We start from the raw sequence: 16,244 nt of genomic DNA, 5'->3' as shown, positions 1-16,244 counted from the left end.
TCTTTCTTGCTCTCAGAAGCCATTTTCTGCTAGGAAAGTGATTTATAGTTGGAATTTCTTATCAGTGAGGGTCACACTGTAGTCACTTCCTGTCTGAGTCAGGACTGAGTCAGCCACTTGCATACCTTATATTTAACTATTTCAGGCAGAGGAAGGAAAAAAAGAACACAGCATAGTTATTTGTGTGCTAGGCACTGTACATACACATGTCTATCTCATTATGTCACATTTCAGTTCGGGTATCCTTTAAATAAAAACAACCGCAAAACTCTCTCCAGTGTGCCAGGGCCTTAAGATTATTAAAAACTCAGACTCAGCAGGACAGCCAGGCAATCTGCATTGTTTAAAAGAAAATAAATATGTCAGCCTGAGCCTCCATATCCCTCTCAGTTCAGGTGTGCTTTAAGGGTGTTCAGTTCTAAAATAATAATAGTTCTTCACATTAGGAGAGATACTTACCACTTTTATACAAGTAGAAGGAAGGATGCCTTGCATCAATTGCTACTGATACAGGTCCAACGGTAGCTATGGTTTGTTTCAGGTTGTCCTCGGTACCAGGAGACACCTCAGTGTACCTCAAGCATGTAGCAGCTTTGCCGTCTGGCTTATATGTACACTGTCCATCCTTCAAAAAAGGAATATTTCCAATTTGAAATTAAAAAATAAGATCACTTTCTTAATTGTATATTTAAAAAGTCTGATAATGTAATGACTCCTTGCTGTATAAATTATTAAAGCCTCTCTGCATAAAAATTACCAAAAGCATTGCCCCCATGTACTGTAAATAAACACACTCGATGAGTCCTAATACTACAATTTAGCTCTTGAAATGTTGTAGTCACATGACTCACATTGTTGTATCTGAGCGCTGCGGAATATGTTGGCGCTATATAAATAAAAAATAATAATAATCTGAGATAAGCTGACAGATAGGTTTGCCCCTGCAGTCTTAAAGCAAACCTGAAGCAAAAATAAACTAATTAAATAACAATTTGTATGTGTAGTACAGCTAAGAAATAGGACATTAGTAGCAAAGAAAAGTTATTGTTTTCCAGTACAGGAAAAGTAAAAAAACTTCAATTATCAATGCAAAAGAGCTTCAATTAGCTCTTTGACCCAACTTGGGTCAAAGACAGTCCTGTTTTCTGAAGCACTTAAACAACCAAGAAACAATGAGAGACAGGTTGAAATAAGGTTTTACTGCACGAAAGTTCAAAGGGTCATTAGCTCTGCTCGGTTTTCTAGTTTAAAATACAAAGAAAGTGTGGTTTGTAAACTGCAAATATGACAGAATGATACAATGTTATATAAAATTTTCTTTGCTACTAATGTTCTATTTATTATCCATACTACACATAATGCATTATATCATACTTTTTTCGCTTCATGTTTGCTTTCAGAACCCGACCCCTCTGCTCATCACAAATCCCCTCCATACATTTATAGCAGCTTATATAACGTCAGCAGAGCAGTGCTTTTCGGCGCTGCTAGATTTGGGCGCAGCCGGCGCCTCCATAGACTATAATGGGAATCACAACTGAGCAGCGCTCAGTGAGTAACGTCGGCGCCGTCAGAAGACGGAGTCGAGGTTGCTTAAAAAACACAATAATTCGGCCTCCAGCAATCATTGGAAGCCAAATTATACCATTGCCCCACTATCCATGGTGGCCTGGAGGGGGAATAGTAATTAACACGGCCCGGGCTGGTGCAGAAGCAGGATCAGCCATATACCGGCTGTATCCTGCGCCCAAGTCTAACGGCGCCGATTTCAAATGGATGCAACGTCAGATGTAGCTGTGCAAAAGGAATATTGTACATATAGCCTATAGCTTTTATTTGTATATCAAAGAATAAAATATATTTAGTATCGAAAACCAAATATATTTGTTAAAATCTAATTAATATCAAGAAACCCCCAACCATACTGATTGAACTAGATATCGTTAGGACTCATTTCCACTAAGGGTTGGCTTTCTAGATAGGATGTGTCACTGCAGTAGATGCGCATGTAGGTGTCTGAAATACACAGCAGGCGCCATGTTGGCAAATGCAAGCACTAACATATTTGTTGTTGCAAAATTTTCAAAACAAAGGTAGTGTAGCTTATCACATCAGGCAAAAGTTAACGTAGTCCATAATCAATGCCTTTAGCATGTGTATACAGCTACATGCATACATCTGTGAAAGCTAGATTCAGAACAAAGCCAACTCCCATATATAAAACAAAACCCCACCCCTCGCCTTATACAAGTACAATGGGCTCGATTCACAAAGCGGTGCTAACCCAGTTAGAGACTTTAGGCGTGATAACCATTGCACCACGCTGGTGAAAAGCCAGTTTAGGTGTGATAAGTTTAGGCATGCTAAGTTTAAATAAGTGTAGATAGCGTGCAAAGTCCCGCATGCAAAGCAGCACCATTAAACTCTATGCGAAGTGCACCAGACTTTGCTAGCGCAAAACTTTTGATCAGCTAACGCAGTTGGTGCTTAAACTTATCATGCCTAAACTTATCACACCTAAACTTATCACACCTAAACTTATGATGCCTAAACTGAGTTTAGGCGTGATAAAGGGCTTTTCACCAGTGTGCTAACTGTTAGCACCGCTTCGTGAATCAGGCCCAATATGTTGCCCCAGATATTGCCATGAAGAAGCTTATTTCATTTAATACATGGTGGAAAAGGCACACAGGAGAGCACACACGTTTATGTTTTAAGTAATATTGCATCTCATGCATCTTTTGGACTGTCCAGTGACCGGCTGATTTTACACCTTCTACAATGTATTTTGGATAGCTGCAGCAATGAGCCATGCATGGCTGCCTGGCATCTACTCACCGTGGCATGATAAGGGTATGAACCGTCAGAATCGATGCCATTGTTATCGATCACGTATTGAAAGGCTTGCGGCATGAAGCCACCATTGCATCCTTTGTTTCCATATTTAGTGGAACAATCCACAAGGTTCTGAGGACTGAGAGAGACTAGTTTGCCTGTTTTCAGCATCAACTGCCCTTCCAATGCGCCGACAGCACTGAATGCCCAGCAGGATCCACAGGAGCCCTAAAATGATGGAAAAAATTATTTTTCTCCCGCAATGTAAACATGATACAAGGATACATAAGCTGCAGACCACACCTTAGTGCAGGGCCAGTTTAAGAGGCCCCATGCATCACGATACACTCTCTCTGATGCCATTAACTGCACTGGCTCCCTATCACATGATCAATGCAAGTCATGTGATCGGGAGCTTGGCGAACGTCAGCAGAGAGCAATGCTGCTGTGATACACAGAGATCTGCAGCACTGAAAGTAGGTAGCTATATAACTCTCCCTGGGGTACTCTGCATGTGGATGGATAATATAAGGGGGCCATCTGGCTACTCTGGGGGAATACCTATTACAAGGGGAGACATCTGGCTACTCTGGGGGGCTACCTAATACAAGGGAAGGCATAGGGCTACACTGTGGGGCTGCCTAATATGGGGAGAGATATCTGGCTACACTATGGGGCTGCCTAATACGGGGGGGGGGGGGGGTACAGCCTTTGAGTTACACTGTTAGATTAGTTAGCTCCACCCACATCCTATGATGGCCATTCCCATTTTTCCGCAGCACCCTTTGCATGGCGCACTCGCTCCTGATGCCACGATACACTCTCTCTGATGCCATTAACTGCACTGGCTCCCTATCACATGATCAATGCAAGTCATGTGATCGGAATCTCGGCAAACGTCAGCAGAGAGCAATGCTGCTGTGATGCACGGAGATCTGCAGCACTGGAAGTAGGTAGATATATAACGCTCCCTGGGGTACTCTGCATGTGGATGGATAATATAAGGGGGCCATCTGGCTACTCTGGGGGGATACCTATTACAAGGGGAGACATCTGGCTACTCTGGGGGGCTACCTAATACAAGGGAAGGCATAGGGCTACTGTGAGAGAACGCGGAAAAGCCGCCACGTGTGCTACTGAGGAGGCGGCTGATTCCGCGTCCAATGTGGCGGTTTGCACGCGGAAGCGTGTGTTGGTAGCAGGGCAGAACGCGGAAAAGCCGCCGCATGCAACAACAGTAAGGCGGCTGGTTCCGCGTCCAGCGCAGCGGTTTGCACGTGGCAGCGTGTGTCTGGTGTGGCTGAGTCTGTTAGTGCACACAGGCTTAGGAATACGCGCGCGCCGAGAGGCAGAATTCTTATACTGGGCAGAGAGAGTCAGCTGATCACGCCGATCAGCTGACTCCAGAGGAGGATACTATTGGTTGATCAATTAGGGGTGGTGCTGGAGAGCACTACTCCATATATAGTTACTGCTGGCCAGTTGCAAGTTGTCTGCCGTTGCAAACACTACGTGGAAGCACTCAGACCTTAGTCAGATCCAACAGTGAGTTTGAACCAGGTGGACCTGGGAATTCACACTGAGCCAGATTACTTGAACTGTTATTCTGTTTATGCTTAAGCTAGTTCCAGGGTGTAGAGACCAAGGACCTCACACCCAGACTAGGGAACTGTATTATCATTTGTGTTATACTCCAGACTAGTTCCAGGGTTGCTGAGACCACGGACCTCGCACTCAGACTAGGGAACTGTATTATCATTTGTGTTATACTCCAGACTAATTCCAGGGTGCTGAGACCACGGACCTCGCACTCAGACTAGGGAACTGTATTATCATTTGTGTTATACTCCAGACTAATTCCAGGGTGCTGAGACCACGGACCTCGCACTCAGACTAGGGAACTGTATTATCATTTGTGTTATACTCCAGACTAGTTCCAGGGTGCTGAGACCACGGACCTCGCACCCAAGACTAGGAAACTTGAGCGATCATCCTGTTATACATCAGACTACAGCAAGCAATGGGCAGCGCTCACAGGCTGCAAGTGAAGTGAAAGCTCCAGAGATATGCCCAGCCCCTTGGGGCTAAATACACACCTTGAATACAAATCAGATGCAAATTATGTGCTAACACTAATCTAAATTCTAAAATTTGAATGCAAGCTGACACCCCTGGAGGCAGCTAGCCTGAAGTATACTTAAGTTTTGTACAGCAGAAGGAAATGGCAGCGCTTCCAAACAGACGCTGCACCTGAATTGACTACCTGCACAGGTATGCAGAGCTCAAATAAAGGGCAGGTTACACACCTTGCATTCAAAACAGGTACAGTAAAGGGGGGCGTTAGCTTCAGCATAAGTTGTGCACAAATTATCCCTAATAGACTCTCCAACGGCGGTGACGTGCCCCATAGGAGAGAAACTAACCACTAATCTAGCAGTGAAACATATAAAAAAGTGAAGCATGTTCAAACAATGAACAATGTCCAAAAAAAAGAAAAAAAAGGTTAAAACCTCAAACTAATGTAACAGTGAAACATATTCAACAGTGAAACATATCCAACAGTGAACCCTAGCTAGCCTAAAATTAAAATCATAATCCTTACCTGGTGCAGCTAGCCATAAATGGTATACACATTTGTTCAGAAGACAGCAAGCAATGGGCAGCGCTCACAGGCTGCAAGTGAAGTGAAAGCTCCAGAGATATGCCCAGCCCCTTGGGGCTAAATACACACCTTGAATACAAATTAGATGCAAATTATGTGCTAACACTAATCTAAATTCTAAAATTTGAATGCAAGCTGACACCCCTGGAGGCAGCTAGCCTGAAGTATACTTAAGTTTTGTACAGCAGAAGGAAATGGCAGCGCTTCCAAACAGACGCTGCACCTGAATTGACTACCTGCACAGGTATGCAGAGCTCAAATAAAGGGCAGGTTACACACCTTGCATTCAAAACAGGTACAGTAAAGGGGGGCGTTAGCTTCAGCATAAGTTGTGCACAAATTATCCCTAATAGACTCTCCAACGGCGGTGACGTGCCCCATAGGAGAGAAACTAACCACTAATCTAGCAGTGAAACATATAAAAAAGTGAAGCATGTTCAAACAATGAACAATGTCCAAAAAAAAGAAAAAAAAGGTTAAAACCTCAAACTAATGTAACAGTGAAACATATTCAACAGTGAAACATATCCAACAGTGAACCCTAGCTAGCCTAAAATTAAAATCATAATCCTTACCTGGTGCAGCTAGCCATAAATGGTATACACATTTGTTCAGAAGACAGCAAGCAATGGGCAGCGCTCACAGGCTGCAAGTGAAGTGAAAGCTCCAGAGATATGCCCAGCCCCTTGGGGCTAAATACACACCTTGAATACAAATCAGATGCAAATTATGTGCTAACACTAATCTAAATTCGAGCTCTGCATACCTGTGCAGGTAGTCAATTCAGGTGCAGCGTCTGTTTGGAAGCGCTGCCATTTCCTTCTGCTGTACAAAACTTAAGTATACTTCAGGCTAGCTGCCTCCAGGGGTGTCAGCTTGCATTCAAATTTTAGAATTTAGATTAGTGTTAGCACATAATTTGCATCTGATTTGTATTCAAGGTGTGTATTTAGCCCCAAGGGGCTGGGCATATCTCTGGAGCTTTCACTTCACTTGCAGCCTGTGAGCGCTGCCCATTGCTTGCTGTCTTCTGAACAAATGTGTATACCATTTATGGCTAGCTGCACCAGGTAAGGATTATGATTTTAATTTTAGGCTAGCTAGGGTTCACTGTTGGATATGTTTCACTGTTGAATATGTTTCACTGTTACATTAGTTTGAGGTTTTAACCTTTTTTTTCTTTTTTTTGGACATTGTTCATTGTTTGAACATGCTTCACTTTTTTATATGTTTCACTGCTAGATTAGTGGTTAGTTTCTCTCCTATGGGGCACGTCACCGCCGTTGGAGAGTCTATTAGGGATAATTTGTGCACAACTTATGCTGAAGCTAACGCCCCCCTTTACTGTACCTGTTTTGAATGCAAGGTGTGTAACCTGCCCTTTATTTGAGCTCTGCATACCTGTGCAGGTAGTCAATTCAGGTGCAGCGTCTGTTTGGAAGCGCTGCCATTTCCTTCTGCTATACATCAGACTAGTTCCAGGGTGGAGAGACCACGGACCTCACACTCAGACTAGGCATTGTTTGAAATCTGTTAAGACTTATTGCTTTCTTGACTACTCTTCTGTACTCTGATTCGGTACCTCGCATATCTGATATTCCATTGCCAAACCCTGCTTGCCTTTGATACCGAATCAGCCTTCTGTCTTTGTACTTTATCTGTCTGTGTGTTACCGACCAGGCGTGTCCAACCTCGAGAGCTATCGCTCCCCTTAAGAGATCAGATCTCCAGATCAGATAGTGACATCCACCTTCAGGTGTCACTCACTCTCTGGCCCTTCCTGTCTCCAGCCTGACTCCACCCCTTGGAGAGTCTCAGGCTTCTGGAAGGTTCCTGTGCTCTCAGAGCAGTGTTCCTTTACTGCCTTTTATCACCTGCCCAGCAGGTGCATTACTCAAAGTACTACTGTTACACCAAACACTCACATACCCATAGGTGTCCAGAGGTTAGTAATATATCTGTATTATCGGTGATTCTGCAGATTATCAATAATCAGGTATATATCTGCATTCTTGGTGATACTGTAGATCACCAATAATCAGATTCTCTCTGCGTGCTGACACCAATCGTTACAGCTACACTGTGGGGCTGCCTAATAAGGGGAGAGATATCTGGCTACACTATGGGGCTGCCTAATACGGGGGGGGGGGGGGGGGGGACAGCCTTTGAATTACACTGTTAGATTACAGTTAGCTCCACCCACATCCTATGATGGCCATGCCCATTTTTCCGCAGCACCCTTTGCATGGCGCACTCGCTCCTTTGGAAAAATTTTCCGAAACAAACACACTTAGCATTTGGGGGGTGTCTGTAACAAATCAGCAGCGGGTGTCAGATACGCCACTGGATGTATCAAGTTGTTTATTTAAAACAACTATGGCTCTGATTAAGTAAACCCACATTTTCTCCAGACGATGTTTTCACTTATTAACAAAATACATTTTCAGTCCACACCAAGTTAAAATGTGCTGTAGGGATGGTCAAGGACAATTCTGTTGATGCACAACTATGCAAATTCTGCATGCATATCCATGCCGCTTGAAAATGGAGCGACCAAATGCTGCCAAGGTGGAATTTAATTGGTCAATTTTCAATCCGCATACATTTCCACACCAAATCCACACAATCCTGCATCAACCCGGAACCAGCTGCATCTCATTTATCGTCCTGAACGTGCTCATGATAAATTGTCTCTAATTAAGATTTACTTTTTTTTTTTTTTTTCAAAGCAGATTACATGCAGTCTCTGAAGTCTCTTAAAAATCCTTGTTTTATTACAAAATCCTGTTTCACATATTATCCCTACCTAAACCGCCGCATCCCCGCCGCTGTAATCTAACTAAATCCCCCCAAACTCCCTGGGGGGGGGGAATCCAGGCAGCGCTTCCGTGAGAGGCAGAGCTATGAGCCGCAGCTCTGCATGTCAGCGCGTCTGTCAGCCCGGATCACCACCTCTCCCCCGCCCCTCTCAGTCTTCGTTCACTGAGAGGGGCGGGGGAGAGGCGGAGATCCGCCGCTGATATACGCGAATGGAGGCAGAGCTCCGGCTCATAGCTCTGCCTCCAAAAGCAGCAAAATCCATGACCAAGAAAGTTGTAGATTTTGCTGGGGAAAGGGAGGGGGGATTTAGGGGGGATTTAGATACATTATAGCCGCGGGGATGCGGCGGTTTAGGTAGGGTTAAAATGCTAAACAGAATTATGTAATAAAAAAAGGATTTTTAACCACCTGAGCGGTCTGGACGAGCTGAGCTCGTCCAACACCGCCGGAGGTCGCCGCTCAGGCCCTGCTGGGCCGATTTTAATCAAATAAAAAGCAGCACACGCAGCCGGCACTTTGCCAGCCGCGTGTGCTGCCTGATCGCCGCCGCTCTGCGGCGATTCGCCGCGAGCAGCGGCGAAAGAGGGCCCCCCTAGCCGCCTGAGCCCTGCGCAGCCGGAACAAAAAGTTCCGGCCAGCGCTAAGGGCTGGATCGGAGGCGGCTGACGTCAGGACGTCGGCTGACGTCGATGACGTCACTCCGCTCGTCGCTATGGCGACGATATAAGCAAAACAAGGAAGGCCGCTCATTGCGGCCTTCCTTGTTTATTCTGGGCGCCGGAGGCGATCGGAAGATCGCCTCCGGAGCGCCCTCTAGTGGGCTTTCATGCAGCCAACTTTCAGTTGGCTGCATGAAATAGTTTTTTTTTTATTTAAAAAAAACCCTCCCGCAGCCACCCTGGCGATTTAATCAGAACGCCAGGGTGGTTAAGAGACTTCAGAGTCTCTTTAAAAAAAATCTATTTTTCGGGGGGTGATACTAAGCTTTTTTTGAATGCACCATGAACATCAATAACATATCTCTGACAAAAACTCACCTGGTTTTTGACATTTGTGACACATCCTTTATCCCTCCAGTCAATGGAGTCTGGCAGCTTGGAGAATTCTGTAGCATTCCATGATTTACTCCAGGAGGTCTTCTGAAGACTGCGAGAGGGCGGTATCAATCCCGTTAGCGTGGCTTCTATTTCTTCACTGGTCTGTGTAAGGCCAAAAACAGATATTGTCTTCTTTTAATTTCCGCCTTTTACAAAAATGGAACTCTTTAATCCATTTCTGAATGCTAAAACATTTAGAACAAGACTTTGTGCAGTCTGGGGAAAAGATTGCTGGCAACAGGTGAACCTTCTCATACATTCTTTCCCCTTTTCTAGAAAGTGGCAGACTAATTTTAAAGGGTATGTGAGAAGAAAAAAAAAGGTCAACGTTTGATACTTACCTCAGTATAAGGAAGCCTGGATAATGCAGAGGCTTGCCCCATCTTCAGCACCAATCCTGCTCCCCTCCTAACATATATTCGCCAAGAGCTTTTGGATACCGTATATTCTCGTGGACACCCCCTCATCTGTGTATGAGCGTAGCCTCACTGGCCGGGCAAAAGTGTGGCCTTTGCTGTAGCATGGGGCTGCTGGTACATAGCTTTTTTCACCATGAACTAGTGACTTAGTGCTACTGTGCATTACTGTTTTAAAAACAAAAGTATTATTCAATAATAATAACTAATATTGACCCTAGCAGTAATATAAAGCATTGCAACAAATGGGTGCTTTAACTATAGTTGTATGTTCCCTGTTAGAGTTGTTTAGCTGTGCCAGTACAACTGTGAGGAAATGATGTCAATCAGTCATGCACTTCCATCTCTATTCTTTACTGTACATAGAAGGGAAGTGGGCAATGCAAAGAAAAGGAGAAGAAATAACGATTGCACTCATTGCATAATAGTGCACCAATAGTTTCTTGAATGTTTTTCCATCTAAACAAAGTTAGTCAAGTCAGGGTTATTATGCACTAAACAGGCACTCACAAATCTAAGTAAGCGAAGAGACTTGCAAAACAGATCACAGAGTAGGGACACCAAGAGCCAAATATAGTGTAGTATGTACTGGTAGTTGTAATGAAGTATGATAGCGTAATACGCTATACTCACAAAGCAGGGTTACCTCAAAGGCAACCACAGTATACGCAGGTGGGGAGATTACACCTGACCCCACTCTGGATTAAGCAGTCGCTCTCCGTAGATGAGGAAAAAAGGGGGTAAGACCCCCCCACCAGGGATGGACTTGATTTAGCACAGTATGGATACAGAGGTGCCAAAAGGATAAAAGTATCTAAAAAGTTTAAAACATGCGGAGGCAGTGGTGGACTTACCTCCTCCAAGCAGACACGTTGCATTGCCTTCCCCCCCGGCAGGGCCAGCCCGCCCATGAGGCGGGGTGAGGCGGGTTCCTCAGGCGGCAGGAAGTGGAGGGGCGGCACCAGGCATTAAGAGAAAGTGCCTGCGCGTGGTTTTTGCCGCCTTTCCGGAGAGACTGGACTGGTCACTCACTGGAGTGTGCTACCTACCGGCTACCGCCGCTGCCCGCCTGGCCGCCTCAAGTGCTGCAGTGAAGTCTCCGGGGGCGGGGTGCCTGGGGCCCGGGGGGGGGGGGGGGGGGCGCCTTCACGATCTTTGCCTCAGGCAGCAGAAAGTCCAGGACCGGCCCTGCCCCCCGGAGTATGTAAATAAACTGTGTCTGCTTGGAGGAGGCAAGTCCACCACTGCCTCCTCATGTTTTAAACTTTTTAAATACTTTTATTCTGTTGGCTCCTCTGTATCCATACTATGCTAAATCTGAGTAGACATTTCTATTCACTGCTATAGGCACAGAAAGCAAAAGTGTCCTGGAATATAGCAGTAATCAGCACATCCAGTCTTCCCAGTTGCTTTGTATCAGTACAAGACAATGAAATATGCCTGTACTGAAACCAGATATCTGCCCTTTACTGTCTGTGGCTAACTTAGAGCTGACTTGAAATCATAAAACAAAATAAAAAAATTACCAGTATGATTGGATTTCTAACTACCCTGCAATTCTTGAAATTGTATCTTCCTATGCTGTGATGAATGCAATTATAAGGGTTTCTGCCTATGGTTAAAACATGTGTGGCATAAAAGTAGATTTGTATGCAATTTGCCAAATCAATCTTCTTGTACTGCATCCGTCATCAAATTGCTCACTAATTTGTTGCCAGAGATCCCAAATTTACTAAAGCTTTCTTCTCTTTATTGACCACAGAGTCTACCCCGTATTTAGAGATTGCCACCTATGACTGATAGGTTTAAGTCAGACAGATTCACCACATTGTAAGTTATTTTTGTGATGGCAGTCTAGTCTTTGGTTCTATTCGATTTTGTCTGGCCTTGTCCTCCCGACTTGAGTCTGTATCCTGTGTTTTTCTCCCGTTTTTGGCCTAGCTCTGCTAATCTGTTGTGACTGTTCAGGATTCTGATTTTTATTATATGTTCTCCTACTCTGCGAGGTTAGGATTCTAGACTTGTCTACGTCCTTAACAATCTCAGTATTCGGTCTGGTATTACCATCCTCATCTGCAAACGTCACTCACTAAAATTTGGCTAATCAATAAATTTATGAGGTGTCTGTGTCAAACCAAGGTCATCCACTAGGTTTTATATTTTTCAATCCCCCTCCCCCCTGTTTTTAGATCTAACCCTATTCCTACTAGTTCTGCATTGGGCATCAAAAGTTTCTTCAGTCCATTTATAACAATCTTTTTAATTTTTATATATATATTAAGCTTAATGTCTAGCTGGTTATTAAATAAGACCTGTGGTGTCATTTTAACCATGATAACTATTAGAATAGATGTTAAGGTTTTTTTAGGGTTGAGGCCTATGTCATGTGAATCTTTTTTGTGACAAACTTAATCAAAAGCAATAAATACTATAGTGAATTAAATTAAAAAATAAAGCATTTTTTCATGTTTTCCTTATTTTTTTCTAATTATAGTACTCACCATATCAGCAAGATGATTCATTCCAACAGTGAATGAGTGTACCCCCAGTTCATGTTCAAGGTTATGACGTGTGACAAAGTTCAGGTTCTTTTCCCAAATCATTCGCCTTGTCAGGTCTTCTCTCTAAAACACAGACAATGCAAACACTTCATATAGTTATCTTACATACTTACTTGTAAGAAATATCTGCTTCATTTTAGTTAACCAGATAGGGAAGTCGACTTATACTGAAGTCTCCCTGTAACTGCCTTCCTCTCACTGCCCACAACTGCCTATGTGCCACCCAATCCCCCATGCTGCACAGCTGCATTGGGAGGCAGATGCTTCAGATGTGAGTTAGTGTAGGTACTGACCAAAATAGAAGAGGCTTGACAAGACTGGTCAGTGTACTGTAAATGTAATTGCTATATGGGACAATACTACTATTGTTTTTATTTTTATAGTGTAAGGGGTTAATATGGATATGCGCTGTTTGATTTAGTCACAACCCTTTATCAAATTTCCTTGGCCAGCCTACTTTAAGTCTTTAAGGGAATAAGCATAGTTTCACTGATGTGTGTGTGTTCCAGGTGGCTGTCGTGTGATGTCATAGGACAGCCGTTGGGAGAAGGGAATAGACATGCAATAAGAATCATTAGAAAGAGCTTATGCAGGATAGATAACTGCATGGGGGTTGCATTTGTTATGGTGGTTGATCTGGAACAATTCAGCTATATTTGTGTGTGTGTGGAGGGGGAGAGTTTTAAGGGGAAAGGAATGATGCCTATATGTGTTAGAGAGGGTCGGAGAGAAATTTCTATACTTGTTATGATGGGAGGAGGAAATGACTATACTTGGGTGGGAGGGGAATGGCTATATATGTTGTGGGGTGATGGTTATACTTGTTAAAAAGGGGGAAAGGGACTCACTTGTGTCGGGGGGAGGAGAAGCCTATAAATGTTAAGGGGTGATGTTTGTTCTTGGAATGGAATGAAAATGGCTGTACGTGTCATTGAGAGGGGAGACAATGGGTGTTGGGAGAAGGGTCCTGTTCTTGCTGCAGGGCAAGGAAATGTCTATATTTGTATTGGAGAGGAAGGAAATGGATATACTTAGTCTTGGGAAAGATGGAAGTGGATGGCAATACTTATCTGTAAAGGGGGATGCAAAGGTGTACTGAATGCTGGTAACGGAGGACATAATTATACTTGTTAGTGGGGGGGGGGGGAGGGCTCTCACTGTACCAGTTTATACTTGGGACTTAATGATTTGCAAACTGTACAGTTGACTTGTGCTCAAAGCTGACATCTAGATGAGTGCATTCTATCTGCCAGGTGTCATATATATGAATGGTGCTGGAGTTATGCATGCATTGGAAGAACGTTTGCAAGAAATTCAAAGATTGTTTGTTTTGAAACAAGGAACAAATCACCAGTAAATCATATACAACAATATACAGTACTAGCGGACCCGCAGCATAGCATACGCCGCATAAGAGGGTAGCGGGCAGGAAGGGGGTATTGGGCACAGCGGCGGGGAGAGGGGTCGGACCCCCCCTCCCTCACCTGGGTCCCCCATCTGCGCTCCCCCTCCAGCTTAAGCTCAGCAGCCGCTATTAGTACGAGGCAGCGGGCCGGGATGACTCACCTCTTCCGCGTTCCAGCGTGCGTTCCACTGTCGTCACTTCCTGCAATGCCGTCCATTGTAAGTGGACGGCAGTGCAGGAAGTGACGGCAGTGGAACGCACACTGGAACGAGGTGAGTCATCCCCGCCCACTGCCTCTTACTAATAGTGGCGGCTGCTGCTGAACTTAAGTTAGAGGGGGAGCGCAGATGGGGGACCCAGGTGAGGGAGGGGGGTCCGACCCCCCTCCTCGCCGCTGTGCCCAATACCCCCTTTCCTGCCTGCTACCCCCTCCAGCTAGTGTAGGACTGCCCCTGGGGGCAGGGTGCTACTTCTTCTTCTTGCTTGGACTGGCCCCTTCTTCTTGCTTGGACCGGCTCTGGGGGCAGGGCACTACTTCTTCTTCTTGCTTGAAGGTTGAGACACTTAGCCTATTATATATATATACTGTAGAAGATAGATACGTCATCCCAATCAGTACCTGATCTTCATATTTCTTGTTGTAGGTGACCTTCCATAAAGTCCAGTGGTTATCTAGTGTTGGATCTATAGCGAGCACAGATGCTGTCACATAAGCAGCCACAAAAATACACAGCAACGACTTCATCCTGCAAAGAAAAAAAAATAATAATAATCTACTAGTATCTTATACTGACTTTCTATTTATTGCATGAACAAACACTATCGTCACCATTATTATTTTCATCCCTGAGAGGTGAAAGGAGGGTGAGAGGCTGGAGCTTCACTGCAGGAAGTACAATGGGATACAAATATTGGGCTTGATTCACAAAAGAGTGCTAACTGTTAGCACGGCTGTTTTCGCGCGAATTTTCGCATTGTGCACGATCGCGATTTTTTGCGCGAAACGATAACGTTTTCCGCGCAATCGATATTGACTTTGTGGGGAAATTCGCGTTTGCACGCAAAAACATTATCGTTTTGCGTGAAAATTCGCGATCACGCGCAATGCGAAAATTCGCGCGAAAACGGCCATGCTAACAGTTAGCACTCTTTTGTAAATCAAGCCCATTGTGACTGATTACAACACCAGCATTAATATCAGCAACGCAATATTCAAAGCAGCCAGCCACAGAAAACCTATTTAGTCATTACAACCTCCACCCAACCAGACCCACTGTACTTTTTACATGTATCCGGCCTGCAACCCATTCACACAGTGTGGTTAACTCGAATTTGACCTGCAAATCAGAGAGCCCAGAGGTGCCTGACCTGATGCATGTTGCTAGCTTGTCTCTGCTTTTTTGGCTCATAACCTAAACAAAAGTTTTTGCTGCAAAGTGAGTGCTCATTTGAGATAAAGAGCATAGAGCAACAAGCTTTGTGTTAAGAGTTATTTGAGGACTGTGACATTTTCCTCACTTTTATCTCTTACTGAACATGCCGCAAATGAACACAAGAACAACAGTATGTTGCCCAAACATTTCCTGGATGTGTTCTGTTAAAAGCAGAAGTGCAACAGCAACAAGTGCTAAAGTTTTGTGTAAAAAAATCACTGATCTGTAAATAAAAAGTACAGCTAGATCTGACTTCTGAAAAAGTACGTTTTTAGAGTAAAATAATCATAGCTAAATAAACCTGAAAAAGTATTTATAGAGAATTAAAAGCATTAGTAAATTTGTGAAAGGCACTTACACACAATATACACTTCAGATTGCAGGTCAATCCCCTGGTGCAGATGCCAGTATACAGCAAGCTGAAGCAGAACTTGGTGGTGCAGGACAAGATGCCTTCTAACCTTCGAAGTCTCATTTAAAAAGTCCGCTCTACACCAGTCCATTGAAATGCAATGATTTACCAGTATTCATTACGGACCCAGGAGGATTGAAAACTGACACTCTCTGTACTTTATGTCCAGTTTAGCTCATAAATTAATCCATATATATATATATATATATATATATATATATATATATATATATATATATATATATATGATATGCATCACGAGGGGGGACCCTTACGTTCTTACCTTCCCTGCTTCTGATACCGGGACCGCTCCTCCAGAGAAGGGGTTGTTGTGGTTATGGGTGAGGGAAGTCATGGTGACTGCACTTGATATATGAATCCTGGCAGATGGGCCTCCTGATTGAGGGGTTCACAAAGAGGCAAGAAAAGTTGTGGGGTCCGTTTTTGCTGGGGACAGGCTAAGATTTGTAGTTGAGATGATATTACCCACAGTAGGGAGAACTTGGACAACACAGTTATAATAACAATTCCTTTATTTGTATAGCGCTTTTCTCCTGTCGGGCTTGCAGCACTTGTGAGGCAGCCACTAGGGCACGCTCAGTA

At 44.1% G+C, this 16,244-nt stretch overlaps 1 protein-coding gene across 1 annotated transcript in view; it reads right to left on the bottom strand.

The window, feature by feature from the left end:
• The window catches only part of CTSS (cathepsin S), a 47,766-nt gene that overhangs the window by 15,992 nt on the left and 15,530 nt on the right, over positions 1-16,244 (bottom strand). The window contains exons 2-6 of the mRNA XM_068253246.1: positions 14,416-14,542; positions 12,332-12,454; positions 9,355-9,516; positions 2,839-3,063; positions 460-625 (exon numbers count right to left, since the gene is read on the bottom strand). Of these exons, the coding sequence (XP_068109347.1) occupies positions 460-625; positions 2,839-3,063; positions 9,355-9,516; positions 12,332-12,454; positions 14,416-14,541 (802 nt within the window). The 5' untranslated portion in view covers position 14,542. The remainder of the gene's footprint in view (positions 1-459; positions 626-2,838; positions 3,064-9,354; positions 9,517-12,331; positions 12,455-14,415; positions 14,543-16,244) is intronic.

This window comes from Hyperolius riggenbachi, chromosome 9 (assembly GCF_040937935.1).
Source record: "Hyperolius riggenbachi isolate aHypRig1 chromosome 9, aHypRig1.pri, whole genome shotgun sequence".
NCBI lineage: Eukaryota > Metazoa > Chordata > Amphibia > Anura > Hyperoliidae > Hyperolius > Hyperolius riggenbachi.
This window is presented reverse-complemented; position numbering and strand designations above follow the sequence as displayed.